The sequence below is a fragment of the Oncorhynchus kisutch genome, linkage group LG8 (genome assembly GCF_002021735.2).
Source record: "Oncorhynchus kisutch isolate 150728-3 linkage group LG8, Okis_V2, whole genome shotgun sequence".
In the NCBI taxonomy this organism is placed as follows: domain Eukaryota; kingdom Metazoa; phylum Chordata; class Actinopteri; order Salmoniformes; family Salmonidae; genus Oncorhynchus; species Oncorhynchus kisutch.
The window spans coordinates 67272230-67289865 of record NC_034181.2 but is presented as its reverse complement, the minus strand read 5'-3'; the positions used below and the strand labels follow the sequence as shown (position 1 = coordinate 67289865).

The 17636-nt window shown below is 44.2% G+C and overlaps 1 protein-coding gene across 2 annotated transcripts in view; it reads left to right on the top strand.

The window, feature by feature from the left end:
- The first annotated feature begins 2444 nt into the window (after positions 1 to 2444).
- Positions 2445 to 17636, top strand: part of LOC109895241 (cingulin-like protein 1) — a 38879-nt gene continuing 23687 nt past the window's right edge. For both annotated transcript variants that reach the window (XM_031830940.1, XM_031830939.1), the window contains exons 1-8: positions 2445 to 2604; positions 5811 to 7512; positions 7645 to 7739; positions 9681 to 9777; positions 11956 to 12057; positions 12320 to 12468; positions 13423 to 13561; positions 13865 to 14077. In XM_031830940.1, coding sequence (XP_031686800.1) covers positions 5860 to 7512; positions 7645 to 7739; positions 9681 to 9777; positions 11956 to 12057; positions 12320 to 12468; positions 13423 to 13561; positions 13865 to 14077 — 2448 coding nt within the window. In that variant the 5' untranslated portion in view covers positions 2445 to 2604; positions 5811 to 5859. The remainder of the gene's footprint in view (positions 2605 to 5810; positions 7513 to 7644; positions 7740 to 9680; positions 9778 to 11955; positions 12058 to 12319; positions 12469 to 13422; positions 13562 to 13864; positions 14078 to 17636) is intronic.

Sequence of the window (17636 nt, the reverse complement as noted above, 5' to 3'; positions counted from 1 at the left end):
ACAGGCCAGATCCAAGTTCAGAGCACTGACAGAGGTGACAGACAAGAGAAGATGCTGACTGCTGTAAAGTCTGTGGATCGCTTAAGTTATGCACTATGAATTATGACTGTCATCTTTTAAAACACAGCATTTAATCTGGAATCAAAAGTTACATATATCCCCACTTCCCCTGTAGTGTGTGTGTGTGTGTGTGTGTGTGTGTGTGTGTGTGTGTGTGTGTGTGTGTGTGTGTGTGTGTGTGTGTGTGTGTGTGTGTGTGTGTGTGTGTGTGTGTGTGTGTGTGTGTGTGTAATTGTGTGCGTGTGTGTGTGTGATTGTGTGTGTGTGTGTGTGTGTGTGTGTGCGTGTGTGTGTGTGTGTGATTGTGTGCGTGTGTGTGTGCGTGTGTGTGTGATTGTGTGTGTGTGTGATTGTGTGTGTGTGTGTGTGTGATTGTGTGTATGTGTGTGTGATTGTGTGTGTGTGTGTGTGTGTGTGTGTGATTGTGTGTGTGTGTGTGTGTGTGTGTGTGTGTGTGTGATTGTGTGTGTGTGTGTGATTGTGTGTTTCTGCCTGTGTGCGTGGGTGTATTTATTCCTTCCTGCTTTTATCATGTCCGGGGGTGTTTATTTGCGGTCACCTAGAGTCATGGGCATGTTTTATATAAGAGTGGGACCACCTTGTTTGAAGGCTGACTTCCTGTGGGTCTGGCTGCCTGTGAGTGAGCCATGGTGGGCCTGCTGACAGATGAGTCTTGGCTCATATCTCTGGAGCCAAACTAGAGGGCCTACTGCCACGCAGTGGATCCCAAGCCTATCTCTGTCTCTAGGTCTGTCTGTATTTCTGTCGGTCTGTGTTTGTTGATTGTTCCTTCCCACAGAATGATCTGTCAACACTCCTCTTTTATTATTAAGTATCTATAGCTCCGTACATTTTCTTTTCTAAACCCAGATTGCTTTCGCAACGGACAATTTCCCCTCTTACATAGAAAGATGTTACATAAAAACATCCGCCACACCATCACAAGAGTCCAACTTGACTGTGACCTGGCTGTATAGCCATTGTGTTCCATTGTCTTTCTAGAACGCCTCCAGTTTCCCTCAGCCAGGGTCAGACAGCGCACTCTACTGAGCATGCTTGGAGGTCCTAGCTGCTGCACCTCGGAGGAGAACAGAGCCCCTATTGTGCAGCACTGTAACACAACATAGCGCCAGAGAGTTGAGATTAAAGACACATTTACAGCCCACACTCTCAGTCCTCTCACAGACACAGAAATGAAAACACAGTGGGCCACAACAAAGGGAGGGGGCAGCTAAGGAACAAATAAAATGTGCGTGATGCACTTTGCTATCCTCTAAACAAAAGAACTGCGATTTTAACGTTTATTAAAGTCCTTGTGTGAGACATTGAAATGCCTACTCTGTGCTACAACAAGGACTGAGGGCAATTGTTGGGGGGGTTTCTTTCTCAAGGTTCAGAGCAACTAAAGAATGAGAATTATACATTTTTTTATCATCATGCTTGGGAACTAGGAGTAAAAAATAGAAATATAAAAATGTATGTTATTATACTGTAATAACTCTGTAATGTGTTCTTTTATAGCACTGTAATGTTCACAAAAATCACAAATAAACACTGCTAATTTGGGAGGTTTCTTGTAGGTCGGACTTCATACTTTATTAAAGTGCTGTATAACAGTGTATAACAGCAGCCAGAGTAATCACTAGGCAAATTGCATAGAGGTAAGGGATTATCCACTAGATGACGCTATTGGTCTTAAAAATAGATGAGAAAATTGGGAGTGGCCCACACAGTACAGTGAATCCATATGCTTCAGTAAACATACATTATCTGCGTACAAATAATAACAATTTTAAATAAACAACCAAAAAAACAAGTATTAATTGCGGACTTTTCAGTTATATTTTCTTTGGTAGCTTTATTATAACCACAAATCCCTAGTTGGGTTAATGGAAAACCCATTAACTGGGCCTGAAGGATTTTGTACAATAGCTCACCAATATTTTCATTTATGATTCATGTTGACGATATAGTGCGTGGTGGACCCTGCCATATGACGTGTTCCATACAGTATACATTTAAATTTTAATTCACAAATTGCAATCAAAATCAACATGGGCTATTCATACTCAAATCAGCATGATGGACTTTAGCAGGGCCTAACTATTTAAAAAAAATAAAAATGATTTAACCTTTATTTAACTAGGCAAGTCAGTTAAGAACAAAGTATTATTTACAATGACGGACTACTAAACTGTTGCAACTGTGGCTCACAACAGAGTATCTTCGAAACTAATAAAGGGATACTTTGTCAAACAGGTCGATTGACAAAAATTTGGGACTGTTCAGGTTGGCATTGTCAATCTGTTCCTAGGTCAGTGTTTTGAGGTTTAGTGTTTAGCAGTAGGGTTTGAGATGGGCGGGTTTACAGAGTTCTTAGCAGGGGGCGGGGATTGCAGAGCTTCAGGCGTCTTCAAACTGAACTGACTCAGTAAACATGACCTGCAACAAATAGATTTTGAACAATTCCGTGGAGCATGTCACTTAAACTTTTGGCCATTATTGAACAACTAATACGCGATTATTGTTCGTAAAGTCCAGCTGGTAAGTGACAAGTTTCTCTTCTTGCATGTTTTGTTACAGTAGTTATTGAATGCGTCATAGCGTGGGAACTTTAGGTTACTGACTGGGCAGTGGCCGCTTTAAGCACATATGCAGATAAATTGTTTACTTGTTTAAAATAATAATCATAGAGAAAACTACATACAAAAATCGTGTTATTTCATGTTAATGTAAATAAGAAGTTAAACCACCTGTTGTACCCTAAACCAAAGCATCAGTATAAACTTTTGAAAACTTTACTCATCTTGCCCTGTTCCAATTAAATTATCAGTGCAATTTTTTTTTACACAATAATTCTATTAAGTCAATAGATATTAAAGAGGAATATGTTTGTATACAATTTATACATTGTATAAATTACTTTCAGTATGTATTTAGAATTTGAAGAATTGTTGTAAACTAAATGAATCTATTCAGCATTTAAAAAAAAGAATCAAACATGTTACACAGTCTTTAATATCATATACCACATTCTGTAATATGAATAGATTAATTAATGTATTCAGTATGCAAAAATTATTAAAGTCATGCATGGCTATATGTACCAAAGAGCAAATTCCTTTGAATAAGATGTCTGCCTCTTTTCTCCTGGTTTTCCATTACTTTCTGTTATTTACTTGGTATGAATGCATGAGATCTACATGTCATAACATGCTATAAGTAACTGATATTCTTCCATAAATAATCTGTTTAAGGGATTTTGAATTATGAATTGCATAATATTTCTAAGGCTTAATAGCTCTCCCTGGAATATGAATACACTCAATCTGTCACGAGTACAGTAATAATATCAAATCTGCCATGAATGTAACTCTTTTCTATTCAGTTTTTAATCTGCAATCAAGGCAGTGTCCTAATGTGCTCTCCTATAGTTGTCTTTTACAGGCCTGAATGGTGTATTGTGATAAACAACACACCCCCAGGATGTAGAGAATCAGTTAGTGCACTGTACATGTAGATTATTCTCCTTTTTTTCTGTTCTCAATGTTTCCCTGGAAAGATCAAAGGCAGGGCCTTGACATCCTAACCCACTCTCAGCACTGACCTTTGGTCTGAGGTGTAGGGGAACCGTGGCGAGGGTAGTGCTCTAGTTATGGATTGCAAGGGAGCAGGGGGGAGAAGTTGGCTCAGCAAGTGTTTCCTCCCTTGCAGAGAGTAACACAATGAGAGGAAAAGAGTTGCACTCACACCTCACAGCCCTTGTGTTGTTGGATACATGTGATACTTGGAGTGAAAGAGGCTATTGTGTCGTCTTCTGCTGTTTTCTGTCCTCCACAGTGCCTTTCCTTTTGGATAAGGGGCTAACTTGGCCTCATTGTTCTTCCTTCCAATCAATGGTTGGAAAGTATGAGGTTCTGTCCTCTGAGTATTAATAGAATCAGGAAGAGCCTGCTGCATCGCTTCTATTCTCCCTGTCACACCTGATATCAACATGCTGGTTCAGTTCTGTAGAGCAGAATACAACACTCGTTTTCAGTTTGAAAGAGTGATTTATTGAGATTTCCTCAAAGGCCTTGCGGGCATGTCTGTGCATTTCATTACAAAGTGACATTATCTGCTGTCACCTTTGTTTCCTTATCATGGCCCTCCCATCCCTATCACCATTTGTCCTGCTATTGTAACACCAGGCCTTTCATGACATTCATCTATGTATTTGTTTGTTTGGGGGTGGAATAGGACATTATCAGCTGAGCCTACAGGTCTCTGATAAGAGCCCATTGTCTATACAAACACATGATGCCCACTGATGTCTGGGATGCTGTGTGTCTCTGCTGGCCTTCCTGTTAGCTGATACATACCTGTTTGTCAGGGTCAAATGTCCCTATGCTCTGTCCTCAGCTTCAGACTACACACTACTTGTAATCTGGCAGATAATTCACAAATATTATATTTCTTTACTCAGAAGACACTCAGATACTTGAGACCAAAGAACTTGATCTCTACTTTATCTGTGTGTTATAATGTGAATACCCAATAGTATCAAGGGGGTCTAAATATTCAGTTACTTGTGTATATTTTTGGCAAGTATAGTAGAAAACAGTTGAACCTACCAGCACAGGTTCCTGTCTTCAGTGGTGTAGTGCCTCTCTTAATGCTGTGGTGTTAAGTGGGGTTGATGACAATGGCCCTGCTGTAGGTCTGTTACCCTGCTCCTCCCATGGTACACTGTTACACCGACCAGGGCCCTCTACAGGGCCTGCAAATCACAGTGCATTTTACAAGGATTGGCAGAGGTTGGTTCAATAGATTCACAGATAGACATACACACACACACACACACACACACACACACACACACACACACACACACACACACACACACACACACACACACACACACACACACACACATTCACTAGCAAAGACATTCAAAAAGGTTACTGTATAGGCTACGGCTACTCACAGTCATAGGATTTCCAGGTGTAGTGTGACATATCGTTGGAGTCTGTCGCTATGCTGTAATACCAGTTTTTATTGTTAGGCCATTAGACCTGAATACACCTTTATGTACAGTAAATATGCATTCACACCATGTATATAATTATTCACTTATGCCTGTTAGTAACAGCCAATTACAGCGCATTAAGATGCCAGTTAGTAACCTGCTTGTTATGGTTTCGTATACAGTACCTGGTCATATTTGCCCTTCAAAAGAGTGTAGGAATTGTTGACTCACTGTTTTTCAAGTTCAGTGTGTTGATAAAGACTGGCCTCTCTTATGTTATTTTAGGGCAGTGCAGTGCCTCACTCCTTCATTGGCAGGAAAAGGGAGTACCAAGTCAGTTGCCCAACTGAATGCGTTGGACCATATTTAACCCAACCTCTCTGAATCAGAGAGGTGCAGGGGGCTGCCTTAATCGGTGTCATCGGCGCCCGGGGAGCAGTTGTTGTTGTTTTTGGGGGTTAACTGGGGCAGAATGGCAGATTTTTCCACCTTGCCGGCTCAGGATTCAAACCATCAACCTTTCGGTTACTGGCCCAATGCTCTTAACTGCTAGGCAGCCTGTGGTGGAGCTGAACAGTTAGGGTGCTCTCTGTGGAACCACTCTCTAGACACAGAGACCGTTAAGTACAGAAAAAAGGAAAATTAGACCAGATGACATAATCAAATATTGTGAGGCTTTAAACTCTCATTAGCAGGCCATGGAGCAGTGAAACATTTGCTGATTATGTCCCTTTTTTTGCAGAGGTGGGCCTGATCCAGCAAGAGGGATTTGTTCTCTTGCTGCATTCCTGATGGAGTCGTACAGAGTCAATCAACCGGCCCGCTCTTCCAGGCCTCACAATGGAGCTGGCTCCTATGGCCTCAGCATTAGGGTCCAGGGGATTGATGGACACCCCTACGTGGTGCTGAACAACCAGGACCGTGGGTCCAACTCCTATACAGATCCTAATAGTAATGGCTACAATGACACACAGGGCTCCTTTATTGACAACTACCATGAGTATGACTTCAAAGGAAGCAGGGAGGCTGTTTCTGACAGCCCCTTTGTTGAGTACAGGTCCCAGAAACAGATGCAGTTTGGGGGCTCTCACAATGGAGTCACAGAGCAGGGGAAGAAGCCAGCGTCCACCCTGCTGAACTTCCAGAGACACCCAGAGATCCTCAAGCCTTATGACCCAGAGAACAACACCTTGAACCTGGACTGTAACCACAGCCTGCCTCCCCGGCCGATGTCCCTGGCGGAGACTGGGAGCACCTACCAGGGCTCTTCTCCCAGATCCACCTCTCCAGTAGTCGCCCATGTCGGGTCATCCAGCCTGGATCATAGGAGGAGTCCTGCCCTGCAGGAGAGAACACAGCCCCAGCCCCAGCCCCAGCCAGCCCCCTCTAAGCCTCAAACCAAACTAGTCCAGTCTCAATCCAAGCCTCAAGCCCAACTGGCTCAGCCACAGTCTAAGCCTCAGACACAGGTGGCCCAGCCCCAGTCCAAACTCAAGCACCTGTCCAAACCCCAACCCCAGTCTCTGCCACAATCCAAACCCCAGTCTCCTCCCCAGTCTCAGTCTCCACCCCAGTCCCAGCTGCCCCAACGTGTCCCCATACCCCAGCCCTATGCTGTGTCCAGACCTCCCAGTGAGCAGACCAAGGCTTCCTGCCGGTCCGCCAGCTCCATTAGCAGTGCCAATTCTAGTCTGGAGCGCAGCCACCATGAGCCAGACGTCCTCCCCCTGCGCAGAGTTGACTCTAGCGGCCCCGTGCTGCAGTCCTCGTCCCGCTCCCGCCACTCCTCTACCTCCTCTACTGATCAGCTGGAGGCGCTGTACGCAGATACCATCAACCGCCACCAGAACCGACGCTACATCCCCTTCCAACCCGGCACGGGCCGAGACATCGACACAGGCTCCATCCCCGGCGTGGACGAGCTCATCGATAAGTTTGACGGTAAGGATGGTGGTCACCAGCGACGGGGCAGGGCGGGCCGCAGGAACAGGATCAATCCAGAGGACAGGAAGCGCTCTAGGAGTGTGGACAGCGCCCTCCCCTTTAGCCTCCGGGGAGAGTCGGAATACATGGATGAGTTTAGCAAGAACCAGGGGAGGTCCACGGAGCACGTCCTCCGCCCCTCACAGCTGCATCTGCAGAAGTTGTCTGGGAGTAAAGACTCCTGGGTGACGGCGGTGGAGGGGAAGCCAAGTGCCAAAGCTTCGGCCTGTGGTAGCAGTGCTCCAGGCTCCCCTCAGAGCATGACCTCTAAAGCAGCAGGCTCAATCCAGGGGTATAAGGTGGTGCTAAATCGCTCCTCTACGTTACCCCTGGACAGTACAGATGCTGAGGATGGTCAGTCTTCATCAAACACAAAGATTTTAACAAGTGTGGCTACAACCTCCCTATCCAAGCCTTCCTCTAACTTTGGCAAGAAGCCTAATGCAGAGATGGATGTGCAGGTAAACAATACATTATTTATGATTACAGTTAGGTTAGTTGTTCAACAAATCGTTCTCTATTACTACGTAACTGCATGTGAAATTATCTGTCAGAACTCTGATGACTCTCTGCTTATTTCCTCTTGCATCCAGGTGACACCTGATCTTTTGAAAGGTCAGCAGGAGCTTTCACAACAAACACATGAAGAGACGGCAAAACAGATTTTGTTTAATTACCTCAAGGATGGGTGAGTTTTTACCTCACTGATGTAATGTTCCTGGTTCATTATATCGCACAACACTTTCCAGTTTTACAGCAATGTCCATTAAATCTAAAGGGTATTAATGGTAGATTTTTTTGTACGAATTGTTAATATACACTAGTAGGCAACATGATGATGCCATGAGTATCACTTTCACTGTGCAGCGGGCAGTAAACTGCACAGTCTAAACAAAGCATGTGCCAAGTTACACTCTTATAGCTGCAATATGTAACTTTTTGGGCTACCCCACCAAATGTACATAGAAATTCACATAGAAATATGTGTTATAGCGCTGTCATTCTCATTAAAAGCAGTGGTAGATATGTTCTATGTGTGCTATTTCTATACTTCACAATCTTAAGTTTTGTTTTTGCCTTTTTTACTTTTGGTTTTGTACACCAGCTTCAAACACCTTAAAATACAATATTTTTAGTTATGAAAAAAATATTTCACAGGGGTTTAGATAGTACAATGATTCTATACAGTATACTTCCTTCTTTTGCCACATAAACTGAAATGAAGCAAACTATTAAACATTTTGCAAACAGGAAATAGAGGAACAATTTCTACATAGTGCATCTTTAAGTAATGCACCATTTGAAAAAAAAAAAAACATGGGAGCACTTAAACGTTTTTTATCTGAGTCTGACTGTTTGTGATATAAGTGAAGGAATTTATACTCCCATTCAGTCTCCTACTCCATTTCTAAGCTGTGGTCGATGCAGCTGCTTAGTGGTGTTTGTTCGTCTTCCCATTTCTCTTTCTCCCTGTCTCTCTCTCCCTCTCTACTGAGGAATGTAAGGTATCAACCCTGCTCTGCTTATCACCTGATTCTTGATGTTCTCCTTTCACCCTACGCTGTAAATCCCATCCCTTACAGTAGGGGGAAATGGAGGAGTTATCAGTGGGAAGCATCTCACATAGATACCCAATCAGATTAGTATCTCTATGGTGTACTTCATGGTTTAAGATAGATGAACTGGTAAGGGTGATACATGATGGTTTATATTATTAAATAGTAATATGAGGTGCTAGACAGTTTCATTGTTGTTCAGTACCAAGGTACACCAGCTAAAGTTTGGTTTCACGCTCTAAAAGTTTTATAGCTAGACTAGGTTAAAAGGCTTTTAACCTAGTCTAGGTTATGTTCGTCAAGATGCCAAGTCTGAAAGTCCAGTGCATATATCCAATAGAATAACATGTCAATCACAGCACCAGTAAAGTTGGATCTTAGAGTTCCTATCCAATCCCAGGTCAAATTCTGTGTCTCTCACAGAGCATTGTGTCATGGTTGGACTGTACATTTGTGTCCATGGTTTTAGAAGTTTTGTATTTTAAATCCTAAACTTCTAAAGTGCCTCAGTTCCTCAGTGTCTACATTCCATGTGTGCTCCAGGCTTTTTCGATGCCCAGTGAGTTCAGGAAACTGCTTTTGGTGTGTCAGGTCACAGGTCAAGGGTCAGAAGTCAATGGAAAGGAACACAGATGGAAGTGGTGTTCTGACACTGTGTCATCAAAGAAAGGACAAACATTCACCAGCTGAAGTTATAAAACATGAAGGAGGGGGGCTAGAACTTCCCTGTCAGGTAGTGGAATGGAATGGAACCATAGAACCTTTCCCCTGGTTGTGGCCGATATAGGAAGAGAGAGGGTGCACCCTGCATACAGCCAGGTTCTATAGCAGGGCCAGGGATTCCCCTGCGTGTGCCTCCTAATGGATGGGCATAATGAGGTTGACCGGGTCGCGAGGTGACACATCAAAGCAGTTGGCCCCCGGCAGAGCAGGAACCAGAACAGTCTTGGATTAGAACCTAATATGATCCACCTATCCCACACACAGATACCCCTCTTTACCTTCAAATCAGCCTAGTGTGGGAGTGCACCTGTGTTCTGACTGTGTGTGTGCGTGTGTGTGTGTCCCCGCAGGAGCACTGATAATGAGGACACCACTAAGAGGAAGGTCAACCTGGTGTTTGAGAAGATACAGACATTAAAGTCACGGGCAGCGGGGAGCGACAACAAAGTGAGGCATTGTTGTGGAGTTGTTGTAATTTAACTCAACAAACAGCTAAATCTGTGAGCCTCTTATCTTAGCCTTAGTCCAGAAGCTTTCACTTGGTGAGCAGCATACAACGCACCAGGCTGTGTTTACCTAGCATTGACAACAGCCACTGTAATTACCACCTCCATCAGTGGAGGCTGGTGGGAGGAGCTATAGGAGGATGCACTCATTGTATTGGCTGGAATGTAATAAATGGAACGGTATCAAACACATCATACATATGGAAACCACATGTTTGACTCCATTCCATATATTCCATTCCAGCCAATACAATGAGCCAGTAGCCTCCACTGACTGCCATGTATAAACCTGTGCATTATGGGGAGTAACTAGTCACCACCCTTCCTTTTGTTCACTGAGATCTGCCATGAACCAAAGCAACCAACATGTTTTTGTATTTTACGAAAATAAGACATCTTAGAGTAATGCTATCGTGCAAACATATTGTGAGTGATTTTGAAAAGGTAAATGGATTGAAATATACAGTGCCTTGCGAAAGTATTCAGCCCCCTTGAACTTTGCGACCTTTTGCCACATTTCAGGCTTCAAACATAAAGATATAAAACTGTATTTTTTTGTGAAGAATCAACAACAAGTGGGACACAATCATGAAGTGGAACGACATTTATTGGATATTTCAAACTTTTTTAACAAATCAAAAACTGAAAAATTGGGCGTGCAAAATTATTCAGCCCCCTTAAGTTAATACTTTGTAGCGCCACCTTTTGCTGCGATTACAGCTGTAAGTCGCTTGGGGTATGTCTCTATCAGTTTTGCACATCGAGAGACTGACATTTTTTCCCATTCCTCCTTGCAAAACAGCTCGAGCTCAGTGAGGTTGGATGGAGAGCATTTGTGAACAGCAGTTTTCAGTTCTTTCCACAGATTCTTGATTGGATTCAGGTCTGGACTTTGACTTGGCCATTCTAACACCTGGATATGTTTATTTTTGAACCATTCCATTGTAGATTTTGCTTTATGTTTTGGATCATTGTCTTGTTGGAAGACAAATCTCCGTCCCAGTCTCAGGTCTTTTGCAGACTCCATCAGGTTTTCTTCCAGAATGGTCCTGTATTTGGCTCCATCCATCTTCCCATCAATTTTAACCATCTTCCCTGTCCCTGCTGAAGAAAAGCAGGCCCAAACCATGATGCTGCCACCACCATGTTTGACAGTGGGGATGGTGTGTTCAGGGTGATGAGCTGTGTTGCTTTTACGCCAAACATAACATTTTGCATTGTTGCCAAAAAGTTCAATTTTGGTTTCAACTGACCAGAGCACCTTCTTCCACATGTTTGGTGTGTCTCCCAGGTGGCTTGTGGCAAACTTTAAACAACACTTTTTATGGATATCTTTAAGAAATGGCTTTCTTCTTGCCACTCTTCCATAAAGGCCAGATTTGTGCAATATACGACTGATTGTTGTCCTATGGACAGTCTCCCACCTCAGCTGTAGATCTCTGCAGTTCATCCAGAGTGATCATGGGCCTCTTGGCTGCATCTCTGATCCGTCTTCTCCTTGTATGAGCTGAAAGTTTAGAGGGACAGCCAGGTCTTGGTAGATTTGCAGTGGTCTGATACTCCTTCCATTTCAATATTATCGCTTGCACAGTGCTCCTTGGGATGTTTAAAGCTTGGGAAATCTTTTTGTATCCAAAGCCGTCTTTAAACTTCTTCACAACAGTATCTCGGACCTGCCTGGTGTGTTCCTTGTTCTTCATGATGCTCTCTGCGCTTTTAATGGACCTCTAAGACTATCACAGTGCAGGTGCATTTATACAGAGACTTGATTACACACAGGTGGATTGTATTTATCATCATTAGTCATTTAGGTCAACATTGGATCATTCAGAGATCCTCACTGAACTTCTGGAGAGAGTTTGCTGCACTGAAAGTAAAGGGGCTGAATAATTTTGCACGCCCAATTTTTCAGTTTTTGATTTGTTAAAAAAGTTTGAAATATCCAATAAATGTCGTTCCACTTCATGATTGTGTCCCACTTGTTGTTGATTCTTCACAAAAAAATAAAGTTTTATATCTTTATGTTTGAAGCCTGAAATGTGGCAAAAGGTCGCAAAGTTCAATGGGGCCGAATACTTTCGCAAGGCACTGTAACTCCTGTCTCTGTTCCCACTCCCAGTCTCCTGACATGGCTACCCAAGCCAAAGCCCTACAGGAACAGAGGGTAGCACTAGAGAAGGAAGTTGTTGAACTGAAAAAGCAGCTGGAGGAGCAAACCAAGGTAATACTATGATGCCATGTCAGACATGTTGAACCTAGCTGTTATCTTGGATGTCTGTGCAGGACATGAGAATCCCTGGCTCCCGCCTCTTAAGACACAATAATCCTATTGGTGCTAATACCTAACTTAAGCGGACCAGTTGACATCACAGCCACTGAGTTTGTTGGTTAGATACTGTCAAAACTGTCATTCAGATACTGTACTTTGAGAGGAATGGTGTTTTATTAAAGTGTGTGTGTGCGTGTGTCCTTGCGTGTTAAAGAAGCAGATGGGTCTGACTGAGGCCCATGAAAAGGCCGGAGCGGGGGCGAAGGTCCTGCAGACAGAGCTGGAGAGGAGCCAGGAGGAATGCTCCCGACTGAGGGACAAACTGGCCAAAACAGAGGCTGAGCTCCGCACCACACTGGAGGAGTAAGTGACTGACCACCAGACCAGGGCATACACTGTGAGGCAAGGAGTGACAGGTTGACAAAGCCCGGCTTAAGAAACCAGCACAATGGGGATAATCCTCAGATTTAAGACTCTTATCGGGGGAAAGTTGTTTATCTATATCTCTTTTTTTTGTGGAGGAGAAAGTTGTAGGTTGTTTTCTGTAGTCACAGGATGATTATAATGTGTTCCTTGGGTTTCTGTCTTAGTCTGAAAATAATGGCCCCCTATAGTTCTCTTTCCCCTCTGACATGTTGTGTTAATGTACACTGCAGAGTCCCACCAAAGCCCTACAAAGTGATGAGTGTATATCATCATGGCTTAAATGTCTGTTGATGTTGGACTAGTCTGTTAAACCTGGGGATGGATTTGTTGATCCTGATCATGGACAATCACAATAGAGACTGGCCGTCCTGGTGGATATCAGCTGACAGTGGAGGCCCTGTGGAGCCAGACTCCCCTGTAATCTAACGACATAGAGACGTCTATGTCATGGACTCCATAGAAATAAGAGACAGAGACAGAGAGGGGCCTGCCTTATTTAGAAAGAATCACTCAACTACTCTCAGCCATTGTATAATTGATTCAATTTTTCAAGAATGGATTCTCTATTTTGAAAAAGGTTAATGTCAGTATGTGGGAATAAGTACACTGAGCTGGCGAATAAGTAGTGTTCAGTCTACTTATTCTACATCTGCGTGCATGACCCCCTGTCACTAAACAGACCCTGTCTGTGTTGAAGAGGGCAGGTGGTGTGACTGTGATGTGATTGGTAGATCAGTGCCCAGGTGCTCATCATAGCTCCTGTTAGCCTGGAGAACAGGCGTTTCTGACAGAGCGCAGGTGGTATCGTTCCATTGTGTAAAGCAGGGTGCAGGTGTTCAGGTGATGGTGTGTGTGTGTTGTGACTGTATGCTGCTCTGTGTGGTCGGGCAGGCTGTTCCAGGTGAAGATGGAGAGGGAGCAGTACCAGACGGAGATCAGGGACCTGCAGGACCAGCTGTCAGAGATGCACGACGAGCTGGATGGCGCCAAGACGGTGGTGGCCGACAGAGAGAAGGATGCCATGATGGAGGTAAAACACAGGCCAGGTCCCACAACTCTCAGAGGAGAGAGCGTTGACATAGAGGAGCTTAGCGGCCTGCATGGAAAGGGCTTTGCAGTCCCATAATAACCGCCATGTCAATACCATTGTAGTGCCAGTGTTGGTAATGTGTAAACATGTTATTCTTACTGGCACATTTGCTGAAGCAGAATTTCTCAGCAATAATGGCAGTGCTGGAGATTTCTGTGCACGTCACCTGTTAAGGTAGCGGTTAATCTCAGGGTGAGATTTTAGCGAGACACTGTCACCAATTCCTCCTCTCCTCCTATGTAGGAGCTGATGCAAATTAAGCTGGACTTACAGGAGGTGCTGCTGGCCAAGGAGGAGCAGGAGGAGGTGCTGAGGAGGAGGGAGAGGGAGCTGACTGCCCTGAAGGGAGCACTGAAGGAGGAGGTGGCCACACACGACCAGGAGGTGGATAAACTGAGGGAGCAGTATGAGAAGGAGATCCGCAAGCTGCAGACGTCTGTGGAGAAGGCCAAACAGGTAACTTAGGACATTCTTGGTCCCTTGTGTCATGGTCCCTTGGAGGCTTTGTGTAGTTCCTGGTTGATACGGGGACGTCCCTGAGGACATTTTTAGGTCGTATTTTGGACACTGTGTCATGGTCCCATGGAGGTTTTGTCTAGTTCCCGGTTTGTCCCGGGACGCCACCTGATGGTCGCAAAGAAACGTTCTCCCCCACCAAAAAAAAAACATTTTAACCAGGGCACACGCACCCTACTTTCTTTATACATCACCCCACCACTTACCTTAAAACCCCCAAACCCCCATACATTTCATTACTTTACTTATAATGGTTTGGGACACGTGGGACTATCACATGACAAAAATCTCCAGGGAACTATGACCCAATGTCCCAAGAACCTTCAGGGGACCATGACACAATATCACAAGAATGCCCAAAAACGTCCTCGGGAAGGCCCCGTTACTAACCAGAAACTAGACAAAACCTCCAGAGGACCATGATGCAACGTCCCAAGAACATTCTAAAAACATCCCCGCGACAAACCGGGAACAATAAAAAGGTCCCCCAGAGAACGTTCACTTGGGTACATCACGCAACGTTTTTAGAAAGTTCAGTGGGATAACGTTGTGTCGAAACCCTTAAGGGATCTAATGGAAATGTCGCCAAATGTCCTCAAGACGTCACCTGTTTGCTGGGTGTATTGATGTTAATGGGAGATTTGGGCAAACCCTTGAGTATGGCATCACGTGTACTTTGGGTAGTAAAAGTGTTTGTTTAGAAGGTTTGTTTGGGAAGGTTTTTGTTGCCATATGTTCGGCATCAGTAGATATTCGATAGCTTTCGACCAGCTTCAAAGTTGTGCCTCAAAATTAAGCTTAATTTTAGTAACTAACCCAATAAGACCGTCTTACCTCGAACAAAAAAATGCTTTAAGTTGTTTTTGTTATGACTGCTGTGTATTGGAATTGGAAAAATAAGATTACGCCCCCATCATTGTCTACCAGCTGTTAAGATATTTCATTGGTTTGGAACAAGTAAATAATGATTGCTATCCAAAGGCCATTGAATTTGTATAACTTTAGTGTTCCATTGTTTATTTATTGAGGAAATGAAACCCTCATTATGTGTTATTATAAGGAAATCAGGCCATTGTGTTTATTGAGATTAAAATGTTACATACAGTATGCATACTTGAATGAATGTCTGGAAAGTCCTCTAGGAGTTAGTGAATCATTGACTGCATGGTGCCAGTGTTAGAGAATGTCATAGTTCTATACATGAACTGCTCTACTCCTCTCTCTTCTTGCACTTGCCTAACTGCATTTCACTGCACACACTGTAATAACAACCCCAGCTGAAGGCTGAAAAACAAGTCTGAAAACGGTTCAACTGTGCTGGGAAAAAACACTCCCTTCTCTGTAGTTCAGCTGAACCAACCAAGATTTAAAAAAGACTCAGCTATCCAATCCAGTTAAACCAACTTGTCATCACTTTTCATGGGAACTTATTGGACTCTGTTTACCCTAGATGACATATAGTGTCATTAAGAAGCTTTAGGAAGTATTTCATGATGTTGAGGTGTGATTTTGCTGTAAACAGATTTTACTGGGTGGCTCAACAGGAAGAAAAATAGGACCAAACAAAGCCTTTAAAAGACCTGGGAGAGGGGATGGGGAGAGGCAAATGAACTAGTAAAGAGAAGACAGGGTAGGGAAGTGGTAGAGAGGACAGTGAGGTAAGAGCATAAATAGGGCTAATGGAGGAGAGAGGCATAAGAGAACCACCGACAAGGCTAGAGGAGCATTGTGTTGACTAGGTGTTGCCTGGCTCACATGCTTCCTGTTTGTGTCAGGGCCTCGAAGTCCTCTCCTTGCCCCCACTTCCTCCTGCCGACACAGTAGCCAGCCCCTTCTGAAATATTGTTGTTCTTGCTTGAGGGGAAGAGTTTGTCATCAAGAATTCACCACCAGTGCTTTATAAATAAATGACAAGATGTCTGACTTTATTGTTACTCAGTATTCAGACAGTTTGGCTGCTATCAGTTTGAGTTTATCTTCAGTAATTTGGGCCTTTCCCTTAAAATACCAATCCATTGTTAGGTTGTCACACACAAAAACTATTTATGTCAATTTCAGTCTACTGTACTTTTATCCACCAGGCATTGGCAGGATTGAAAGTAATAAAAATGTCTGCATGTGAGCAACCGCACAGCCTGCTGAATTACTTAGCATAAAGTGTGCACGGTCTGGCATTCATCTGTCCTGTCTCCCACCGAAACGCTGCTCCTCTCTCCTTCGGCCATGAAATGTGCATTGATAGTGCTGCCCCATGCAGAGAATAATGCTGGAAACTGGAGCACTAAATTGTTCCCGTTGCCCGTTAATTGCAGTGGCAAGCCGTCACTAATCTAATGAGCTGTAGTTCATGAGTTGTGCATTTTTCCTCATTGTTCCTCCTCTCTCTCTCTGTTCATCCATTGAAAGGGCAGGGGTAATTGTGGACCTCAGTAGATGAATGATGAGTTTGTTTCACACAATAATAGCAGCAGGGGTTTGGGATATGGTTGGGATATGCTGAATAAAGTGGGTCAGATGAGTTATGGAGTGGACATTTCCTTGAAAATATGTGTGTTTGTTTTGTGTCATTGCATTTTAGGTTCAATTGTATTTTTATTGAGTTGTAGCATGGTCCATTCTTTAGATGTTAATCTATAGAGGTAGAACCTATAGAGGTCAAACAACAGTATTCATAGAGAATCTATAATCAGACTGTAGTCTACTTACTGTAAGTTACTTATTGTAGATCAGTTCTGTGTAAGTCAGGTTTTTCACAACAGTGAGACTTGAGGGAATGTGAAAATGTGAACTGATAAGGTACAGTGAGCAGCGAGAAGGGTGTGTCAGAGAATGTTTCTGGCTGGTTAGAGAATGTGCACCCAGCAGACCCCTTCCCTCCTGCATATTCTGTTACAATGCTCCAGCTCTGACCAGTGGGTGGGGTCGGGAGGGGTGCGACGTGACCATGCCTCTTCAAGGGGCTGCTGTTATACCCCCTCTCAGAGACATTCCTGATTCTCAACACTCTCTCAGAGGGCCACAACCCCAGACAGCCCCAACCGTAGTCCCAACCCCAGCCTCTAGTACCATCCCTAGCCCCTAGTACCAGCCCTAGCCCCTAGTACCAGCCCCAGCTTCAAGTATCAGCCCCAGCCTCTAGTACCAGCCCTAGCCCCTAGTACCAGCCCCAGCCTCTAGTACCATCCCCAGCCTCTAGTACCAGCCCTAGCCCCTAGTACTAGCACCAGCCTCTAGTACCAGCCCCAGCCTCTAGTACCAGCCCCAGCCTCTAGTACCATCCCCAGCCTCTAGTACCAGCCCTAGCCCCTAGTACTAGCCCCAGCCTCTAGTACCAGCCCCAGCTTCTAGTACCAGCCCTAGCCCCTAGTTCCATTTCCAGGCTCAAACCCCATTCCCGGCTCCAGCCCACTCTCATCCCTCAGCCTTGATCCTCTCCCTCCCTCCACCCTAACCATACAGTCATTCCTAAATGAATTAGCCACAGTCCCAAGCCTCAGCC